This window comes from Balearica regulorum, chromosome 3 (genome assembly GCF_011004875.1).
Source record: "Balearica regulorum gibbericeps isolate bBalReg1 chromosome 3, bBalReg1.pri, whole genome shotgun sequence".
Lineage (NCBI taxonomy): Eukaryota > Metazoa > Chordata > Aves > Gruiformes > Gruidae > Balearica > Balearica regulorum.
In genome coordinates this window covers 71930430-71941036 of record NC_046186.1, presented here as the reverse complement: position 1 = coordinate 71941036, position 10607 = coordinate 71930430, and the positions used below count along the sequence as shown (strand labels likewise).

General features: G+C 40.4%; 1 protein-coding gene across 1 annotated transcript; it reads right to left on the bottom strand.

Annotated features, from left to right (window-relative positions):
• Positions 1–579: 579 nt before the first annotated feature.
• On the bottom strand, positions 580–10245 carry NUP43 (nucleoporin 43). The gene is made up of 8 exons (XM_075748422.1): positions 10079–10245; positions 9528–9650; positions 9220–9297; positions 8128–8305; positions 5076–5211; positions 4009–4160; positions 2915–3037; positions 580–1634 (listed from the first exon to the last, which is right to left on the bottom strand). The coding sequence occupies exons 1-8, from the start codon at positions 10196–10198 to the stop codon at positions 1420–1422; spliced, it is 1125 nt and encodes a 374-aa protein (XP_075604537.1). The 5' UTR covers positions 10199–10245; the 3' UTR covers positions 580–1419.
• Positions 10246–10607: the final 362 nt, after the last annotated feature.

The window sequence follows — 10607 nt, the reverse complement described above, 5'->3', positions numbered from 1 at the left end:
TTTTTCTTCCGTGGCAGTACCGAGCTCGATGGATAAATGATTTTCTAATGAGAAAAAAAGTTTTGCTGAGCCATGAACAAAGGATATGTTACAGACAGACCAACGTGTGTAAGTCGCCAGGAAGGAAACCCCATCAATTATAACTCAGAGATGCATCTCACCCATTTCGTTTCAGGCAGAGCGTTGCCTTTCAGACACATTTGGAAGCAAAAATTAAGAGGCTGTAACAAGCCCCTTGGCAAGTCCATCCGTTGTGGCATGGAGGGAGGACAGCCCCAGCCTCAGCGCACCAACACTTCCTCCAGCCACACACCCCAGACGTTCAGATCAGGTAAGGGATGCTTATCACAACACATCAGGAATGCTACTCTCAATGACGTGGAAGTAAAGAATGCTCTAAAGCAGTTTTGATGGAAAAAGCCATGCAAAACCTTATCACTTAACCTGCTGCTGCCCAAACCCTGAGGTTTCCCTCCATCCTTCAGATTGTATCCCCAGGATCAGTCCAAATAACTTACGGTTATTTACCTTCCTGCAAAGATAACTACATCTGTAAGAACTAAGTCAGTCAGACCAGTATTCTTGTGCAAAACTTTTTATTAAAAAGACAAAGCGTTCTCTGCAATAAAAGGTAGGTACAGTGCTAATCATAACATCTAGCTTTTCAAAGATTGCAACAGACCAGATGCGAAGTTTTGATTGTGACAAAGACTCTGTCTCAAGTTTAGAAAGTCTTAGTCTCACACCTGAAAACACAGCCAACACATCTGTCAATTATGACCTCTTAACTATAAAAAAAACACTTCTCTTTTTGAGAGAGTTACCGGCACATTATCAAGTTTTAACATGCAGCATCCATGATGAAGCTGTAAAAATACAAAATGTTACTAAAATGCTACAATTCCTATAGAACCTTTCACATTTAACAGTTTTGCTTTCCAATTCTCATGAACTAACATAAAAAGTTATGTTCCTCTAAATATATAAAAAGCTCAGCTTAAAAACCCCCCATCTCAGGTGACAAAAAGAATTTCAAAGAACCCCATAATTTGGCCTTAGAATTAATACTTGAAAAATATCTTTATGGGGGGGAAATAAAAAAATAAATTGGGAGTTTACCTTTCTTCACTTTGTACACACATGTGTATTATGGAAATCAGCTTACAGCAACTATCTTGCCATAGTGACTACTTTCCTGCTTCCCAAAACCAAACAGGCACTGGGGAGGAAATCAGTTACCCATCCTGGAGCATCAATAACTACAGATGGCTGTCAGAATCTGAGGTACCTTCTGCAGTACCAGGACCAGGCTGTCTCCTCCACACGCTGATAACAGACTAATGAGCATCATTAAGTATGAACTTGACATTTCCCAGTAGTTCAAGGTGATCAGTACTTCAAAAGGATACTGGAGTTGTTTCATGCAAGAAGTTGTCTGTTCACGTAAATAGCCTCTGCATCAGTACCATATACTAGGCATGGTCCTAAAATATCTAAAGTATTCACAGACAAAGTCTGATTTGGAATTAAATTGGTGATTTCCATGCGGTCTTTGGTAGGATCATTGCTTAACCAGGCACTTACTACAGACTGGTTAATGGTATTGTGGGAAAGATAGGTAGTACTTCTTCCTCCTGCAAGAAGGAGAGGGAAATAAGTTCCAATTTAGTTCATGTATTCTCAGAATTTGGAGAAACATAGTAGATATGGGACAGACATAACAGGAATATCATTTTACATTTAAGTCAGTTTTCAGATTAGTTGACAAATGTTGTTGTCCCTTTGATAAATGAAGGAAAAAATAGCTTTAAAAAAAAAAGTATTTCAAGTGATTACAGAAACCTGCTACCAGCTCTGTCCCCAGTTAAGACAAGTAAGACAGTACAGCTATGAACTCATCTCACTGAGCAAATAGTGTAAACATCTACAAGATTTTCTAGCCAGAGACTAAAGCAAGGACAGACCTAAGAACAAAAGTCTGTTTATACGGTGTCTTGCTATACTTGGGGCATCAGCTTTGCTGTAATGACACTCCCTACTTACTCTGCAGCAAGTGATATACCTGGATTTGACTTTGAATTTTTTCCACATAACATTTTACATTCAAACTGAAGTCCCGCAGTTCGAGAACTATCATTCAGCATAAAATTAACAAAGGGATGAAGTGGTGCTAAAGGGTTTATATTTAATATACCTGAAAACATGCAGAGTGCAACTTGAATCAGTTATTCTACTGTTTCCCTATGTAGAACTGAGCTTTGAATTACAACTTTGAGGCCAAAGGCAGCAGATGACATCTGAAAGTTTGCCCATTGTTTACAGTCTGAAGTGGCAAGCAATTAAGCAGTCTTTGTGACTGGTATGTGAAAACAAATGCTTATATTAAGCCAGAATCATATCTTCAATTAAAATCCTGCCACGATACAAAGGGATCGGTTTCATTCATTGAAAGTTCCAATTATGACCTTGAATAGTAAAATAATAATTACATTATGTTATTAATGTATCAATTACTTTGGTATTAGAACATTTTGTATATGTCCCTCAGAGACTCAGATAGTAATGTGTCATTTAGGCTGCCTTCAAGTCTTCTCTATATACAGATGATTTTTAAGTGAACACGATCTGTCTTTGAAATACTAGATGTGCCCCATCACACACTGGACAGAGTACAGCAGATTTAAGAAAAAACCCAAACAAAACAACCAACACAGACCACAAAAATCTCACACAACTGTTAGCTTTATAAGTAGTTTTCTTGAAGTGCCAATAAGGGCTTGCTTTCTAAGAAAAGAAACCAGGTTTTAGTTTTCTGTATTAGGACTATGTTATTAATTGGATCATGGGAGAACATCGACTTTAATTACACTGCCAACTGACAAATTCAGTGCAGATTGACTTCAAACATCCTTACCTTGATGAAGAAAAGATGGTTTTTCAGATATGTCTGTGGAAGTATCCCAGTGCCAAAGAGATCCATCTTCAGAACATGTAAATAAGTGATCAGGGCTGGAGGGATGGAAGTGAACTTCCCACACTGGAAGTATCAAACCAAAATCAAACAAACCACTTCAGACCAAGTATCAAGTACTTTGCTTAGTGCACTTTGGTATGATATGGACATGCACTTACAAGAACCCAGGCCCCCACCAAAACCTTACATTCTTAAGTGTCTGTGGGGTATGAGACCCAAAACCCCATCCTTAGTTATTTACTGCCATATTCCCTCCCCTGGGAGACAGAGAGGGGAAAAAAACCCAAAAAACAAACCAACAAGAAGATGCTATTTTGTTGTATTTTCAGTACTGTGAAAATTGTTAAAGGTTAAAATCTTATCTGAATTCCGGCATTCTGCATACTTTCTCATGCCATCTTCCGTACTATTAAGTTTAAATCTGCACACAGCATACATTCCTTCCCAGCAAACACATTATTATTTTGTGTTTAAATTTCACAACCGTGGAGAAGATATTTAAGTCAGTAAAACTTAACATATCAAGAAATATTTTTATTCCTTAAATATAATTGTGGCATCAAGTCAAGAAATTTTTGGCACAAAATGAATTGCTGTCTTGCTCATATAAAGTTACTAGGAAAAGTGAGCTGTTCCAGCATTGTGGAAGCACCAAATGGATCTGTACTACCTTTGGTTCCCCTCTTCCTCACGTTTTCAAGTTTGTTAGTAACTGCATTCTTGCTTCACTGTACTTGTATACCACAGCATCAATTTCTATGACTATTTATATACCTACACCTCTGGAAACACAGCCATTCTGATGGCTCATTAAAGAACTGCTTACTAAGTCTAGTTTTAGACAGAGTTGGCTTTTAGATAAGAACAGTCTCATATACAGAGAAGGAACAAACTGAAGCCAACTGGATGAAAACACATCAAGTAGCCACTATGTGATTGTTTTCTATTGTAGCTACAATACCCAATTTTGTACAGAAATTAGAAACTTTTCTAAAATGCCACCTTCTTCTCCCCCATCCATTTCAGAGACTTACTTTCTGCTTCATGAGCATTCAGCAGGGACACTGGCATAGTACCCTGCCTGATGTCCCAAATACTCAGCATCCCATCCTGGCCCCCCGTGGCCACAATATGCTGCTGATTGGGATGCCTGTCCACACAGTGCAGTGGAACTCTGTCACCTGTCCTGCAAAGCAGAAGAACAAACAAACCACCCAAACATGAATTCTTTATTCAGCTTCTGTTTTCTCCTTCTTAATTCCTACGAGCGTTGATGAACAACGTAACGGTAATGGCTGCAGCTTCAATTCCTGTAGCATCTAGTCACTACAGGCTGAAGCCGCATGACATCTACTGGAAATTAGAGGTATGGCAGTAATGTGAAGCTACAATTGGATGAGCATCAGGCTCTGTGTCCTGTCTACACAGTATCTGACAGCTTTACAGGAGTGAGAAAACCTTGCATGCAGATAATACTTTAAGTATACCTACAATAAGAAAGCTACTCTGAAATTCATGTTATAATTACAATTTCAACATATACTAAGAGTTACAAAGGGAGACTGGGCACTACCAAAACCAGGTACCTAAACCACAGGCTATTAACAGCAATGGGAATTACTCCACAGACAACAATGGGATTTGAATCTAGCTCAGTTTGTTTTCTCACAATACCTTATAAGGCACAAAGTTATTCAGATAGATTTCAAATGCCAGAAACTTTATATTAGGCCTGTGGAGAAAAACAGATGTAAAGTATATTTAATTAGGGAAAGAGAAAAAGTTTTGGGTTGAGGATTGCTTTGGTTTGTGGGTTTTTTTTGTTGGTTTTTTTTTCTTAAAAAAGAGCAAGTGTGCAGATGCCTTCAAGAGTTAAATCATACCACATCACCCAAATACAATACTCAGCCACAACAGTAATTCAGCCATTAAGCAGACTCTGCTTTTGATTATTTAAATACCAAAAAAGTTAAAAACCTTTTTAAACCCCCACAATCATTTATCATCCCATTGTCAAGAAGGTATCAGGAAAGATTTAAATCAGATTATATAAAATAGCACATGCTTCTCAGTAAATATGTTAAAAAAATGAAGGTCTTACAAAGAAAATATTTGAGATGGCTCATTTCTTTGCTGTCTGAGGTCCCATATTTTTAACTGTCCAATTGAATTTACTGTCAAGATCTCAGTTGTGCGAAGAAAAGTCACTGCATGGAGCGTACTGCTGTCTGCATTGTCTGCAAGAGAGATGAGGAAAGCATTCAGGTAAACTTACAGAATGCTAGCTTCCATCTATGACAAAATAACTCTTTTTAGAAAACAGAATACAGCTGCTTAAACATGGTTACAATCTCTCTGCATTTTCAGGGCAGACAGACCAGTGGCATGTGAATTTTAAGTCTTGCAAGGGTATCATGTTAAAAAGGAGCCCTTGCTTCCTCTATCAAGCACTACTGAGACAAATCTGTAAGAAGTAATATCTAATTAGCTCTGGTGCTTACAGAATTACTTGTTGATCTGTGGATTTCTCTGAACTATATTTCTTGAACTATAGATTTCTTCCTATAGTTCCTAAGAAGAAGAACCAAATTAACCAGGTCCATGGTTTTCATAAGAGTTTTATTCATATGCTCTGTATCTACTGACAGGAGGCAAGCTACAGAGCTTTTCATAATGCAGTTGTTATTTTGAACCTAAGAACCACTAATTCTGGCTGAGAACATGAAGCAGTTGTATACAGAAGCACTTAATTCACCAGCTTTCTTTAGACCTTTTCCAAGAACCATCAATGCGATATCCATCCCTGTCCCTAAAGCCAAACTAGAATTATGCTGTGCTTGTTAATCTTCATAATTAAATGGCAAAGCTCTTTTTTCAGGTCCTTTTCTCCAGTGCTTTTTTTCGTCACAATTATTTACAATGCACAACACTTCACAGCATTGAGGTGAAACTTTTGGAGGCTTTAGGAGAGAACGTAGGCACCATTTTTTTATATTTTCATTCTGTTATTGTATATAAACTTGTCTTGATTATGATGGGGTAATTTTAAAATTCTTTGCGTAACTTTATACTGGAAATATAGGTGATTTTTTTTGCTGCATAAGATGCAAACCTTTTCTGATATTGAGACAGACAAGTTACATTGATGCCTAGTTACAGATATTTGAATGAGCTTTCTTTTCTGCCTGCTATTTAAATGAAAGCCAATGGGAAGAAAAAAAAACAACACCAAAAGACCTTTAAAAAGAAATGAGAGAGTACTGAACACTGAAGTTTTAAAGGATTTTAAATTTTGTGACAGAATAATAGTCATTGATTTAGCAATGATACATCTTTATGGGTCCAAAAGATTTTTACATCATCTCTAACTTTGGAGATTTTTTCCTACCATGATTGACTATAAACATATCGACTTTGTATTATACTCTTAAATCTACTAAACAGTAACAAAAATAGCAAGGTACTCCTTTACAAGTATTTCATAAGGTACAAGAGTTCTATCTTCATATTAAAACACATTGAAAGTTCAGCCCAGCACCTGGGAAATGTGAAGATGTCATTGTACTGGGAGCCAGTACAAAGGATTGCTTACACTATAAAACTCTGTCCTAAGGACTTGAAAGTTTGCACTAGTCCCTTCTACATAACTCCAGGTAAGGCTCACTTACCAGGTCACTGACTTATTTACAGACCGTTCCTGTTATTTTAACGTTTCCCTTCCCATTTCCAAAAGGACATTTCTCAATTCACACGTGATCTCTTAAATATTTACGCACCAGCAAATCTCAATGCAAAGTCTTACTGCAGTGTAACAATGACTGATGCTACCACTACACAGCAAGCATTTTTACATAGTACTATCTAGTGAGCACTAAGAAAACAAACAACTTGCATCCTGCACATTGTTAAATCTGTATGTAAGCATCTGAGCAATTGCCCAGAGAAGAATATAGATTTGTTTTGGTGTGGACATCTGCTTCCTGTGAGTCAGCAAAACATTCTACTCTATTAAACTTGCACTAGAACACTCTGTTAGTATCTGCATATAAGTAAAGATTTAAAAATAAAATAATCCTTTTAAACTAGTTAACGTTTGCACCACTCAAAGGGGAAGTTACTGTGTTTTGTGTGCATGTGCTAATAAAATCTGCCTCATGTCCTGCTACTATTTTTTTTAAAGCATAGAAAGGTTTCCTACAGAAATTCCTAAGGAGCTACAGTAAAGGGCTGTATGCAATTAATAGGATTTATCTTGTATGTGCGTGTACAGCCATGCGCACACAAGCGCCCCCTTTAGAAATCCCAGAGCACTTCCTTCCTTAATTGGCTTATCACTGTGTGAATTCCTTCATCCGTTGGAGGAAAGATTTTGCTTGAGGAGAAACACAGGTGCTATGTCAAGCTGAGATTACAAGGAGAAAGTCCTGGTTTAATAATGCCACTAGCAAACATGGTGTTACTGTCCTTGAAATTATTTCTGCTTTTAAGTTGCATTTCCAACAGATGCTACAAACTTGTATTCTATTTCCATGAGACCAGCATGATAAAGAGTTGAGAATAACCAAGTTTTGACACCTTTCACAAACATCTTACTCTATCACATAATCTATTACTCCAGGAAATATGGAGCTTTTTCACTAAGGGAGAAATGATCACTGTAAGCCATGATATCTGGCAGAAGAACAGGGTACAAACAGTGGTTTCTGGTGTTCCTTTAGACACAGAGAAATAGATGGGTTTGTATATGGATACCATGAGGGTTAATCTTAGTACAAACAGTGAATTGAAACGACCGTTTCACTAACCTTGTTATGAAGGTCTTGGGACAAAATAATTCTTGACATCTAACCACATTTCATGTATACTATCATAGCAGTTAACAATTCTAGATGAAACAGAATGTTAGGCTTGGAACGTCTCCATCAGTTAAAACATTAACATGGAAATACCTGAATGAATATAGACATACGTCTGAAATATGTTTCAAGTATATGAGGTCTGGAGGAATACAGGAATAATCTGGAGCAAACACATTCAACTCAGAGTATTTAATTCAATTCTAAACTGACTTCTTTTGTTTGTTATCATTTGAGAAGTTAAAACTCAATCAAACCACTCCAAACTAAACTAATTTGAACAGTTATTTGACATACCTATAGTTCTTACTGCATCCTTTTGGTCAGCTCTGAAGAGATTTATTCTACCATCTTCTCCAACAGTGACAATTTCTGGGTTGTTGCAGATGACTCCAGTACATGCTGCTCCACCACAAGATGTGTCTTGATCCACGTGATAATGGGCTTTCTCCCACCGCTGGTTGGCAGATAAAGTCTAAGTAGTAACAAGACATGAAATTTTGCTGTTAAATAATGATCCTGATAGACCAAAGCTTCCAGAATACTCACAAAACCACAAACAAGCTCCACGAAAGCCACACTACCTCACAGGAATAAGAATCTGCTATACAAGTAAGAATCAGAGATCTGATTTTTCCTCAACCCTTGAGCACACAATCCCTCAACGAATCATTGATTATTTCTTCTCTGAATCACCTTTTTTACCTGAGCTAGAAATCAGAAAGAACACAACCTATTTATGAACCGTGAAATGTCTTTCACTAGACTTACCCCTTCAATCTTTCCCCAGGACAAGGGAAAAGAGCTGAGGCCTTTACAAAATATAAGGTCAGGTTTAGATTTTGATTGCAAGGAATTTAGTTTAATTTAGGTACCACATCAAACTACTAACATATTGGTCTTTATTGTGTCATTGTGAATATATAAAAAAGTCATTACACATTTACTTTCAGTGATTTACAATCAAAGCAAAAGACTACAGAGTTTACCTGTCTTCCCTCAGGTGACACTCATGAGAAGAAATTCAACATGAGTCATTTAGTTCAAGAATGCAAAAACTCTAATAAGGCAGGTACTAATAAGTGCACTCCCCCAAAACAATCTAAACTTTTTAAGTATGTTTTCAGTGAACAGACTATTTGGTTACAGATATATACTAGCAGATATGCCAGTCCATCTGGCTCTGGCATCTAATTCATGTAGTATGTGTGCAAAATGCTTTTTTCTTTCCTTTTATGTATAAAGCCAAAGCTTTTTCTAACAGACTTCAAAAAATTGATTTTGGTATGCAGACTTTTCCTGCATTTTGAGCAAATAAGATTTTGAGATAAGATCAAAGAGACCTGTATTACACAGAATAGCAGCTTAAAGCCAGTACAAGTTACTTACCTGGTTATTCTGATGATGACGGAATACAGTTACAGTTCCTGTTGATGAGGCAACCACAATTCTCTCTTGGTCCAAAAACTAAAGAGAGATAATAAGCATGCTATTAGTTGATGTCAGTACCAAGATGATCATTTTGATCTGAAAGTAACAAAAAAATCAAACCTACAAACTGATATTGGTTGGGTTTGCCCTTCTTCATAAGAATTTTTTTGTTAATCTCAGCATTTTTTTTCAGTTTACTATGACTTCATTTCTCCCAAGTGACAAGCCATTAAAAAATACGCATCTATTCAACACAGCTATTTTACCTGCATGTCCATGACATCACCATTGTGCCTGATGTCACACAGCAGCTGAGGTTCTCCTTGATATTCACCACTGAGGCCCACACTTCCAAGGTCTCCAACAGACCAAATGGAGATCCTGTTATCCTGTACGGAAATGACACCCCCAGTTTCACTCGAAAATGCTTTTGAAAGTATCTAACAGCAAGTCAGCTCAGCTGTCACGGCCAGAGACGCCTACACCGCTACAGCCAGGCAAAGCAACAGGCTGCAGGCCGCGCACCGCTCCTGAGGAAGCCGCCGCCGGCCGGAGGAAAGCGCTCAGCCAGCGGGATAACCCCGCCGAGCAGCGGGGCGGCCCCCCGGCTTCCTCAGGGACGCGAGCAGAGCACTGTCAAACGAATGCCGGGATTGCCGGGACGGGCAGCGCTCACGGCAAGCTCCGGCCCCGCTCTCCCACGCGAAACGGAGGAGGCTTAGGGGACCGAGGCGGCGGGGCGCGCCGCCGCCGGTCCCACTCCCCGACAGGAAGGACGCGCCGCACCTCCGGGCCCGCCCGCTCGCTCGTTCGCTACCTCGTTGTCCCAGGAGCCGGTGGCGAAGACGTCGGGGGGCTGGAGCGCGGCGACGGGCAAGGGCCGCCAGCGCGCCTTGCTGATCTTCTGCGACACGAACCTGGCGCACACGTCCTCCATGGCCGCCCACACCACGCGCCGGCTCCCGCCCGTCTCGCGGCGCGCCTGATGATTGGCTGCGGCGCGACGGCGAGCGTGGAGGGACAGGCTTGGGGCGCGGCGGTCAGCGTGAGCGCGCCCGGGCAGTCTAGCGCTGGGGCAGGGGCGAGGGCTGGCCATGGCGGGGAAGGGGGGCGGCGGCCCGCCCGGCCCCGCCGTATGTAGCGGCCGCACGGCGCCAGCTGCCGGCGTTTACCGAGACGGACGGACCGGGGCGGGCCGCGTCCCCGTCCTGCGGTAACGGCGCGACGCCCTGCAGGGGCCGGGGGGTGCCCTGCCCTGCCGCTGCAAGCTGGGGCCTCGCCGGCACGGGCAGCCAGCCGCTGAACGGGTGCGCAGCGCCCAGGCCTTGTTTGCAGCACCGGGTCCG

Coding starts and splice junctions, on each gene's coding strand:
- NUP43 (XM_075748422.1), bottom strand. CDS start 10,198: ATGGAGGACGTGTGCGCCAGGTTCGTGTCGCAGAAGATCAGCAAGGCG. Junction 5,212..8,127: donor GGATGCAGTAAGAACTATAG/GTATGTCAAATA, acceptor TCTCTCTTGCAG/ACAATGCAGACAGCAGTACG. Junction 1,635..2,914: donor ACCATCTTTTCTTCATCAAG/GTAAGGATGTTT, acceptor TCCTTCTTGCAG/GAGGAAGAAGTACTACCTAT.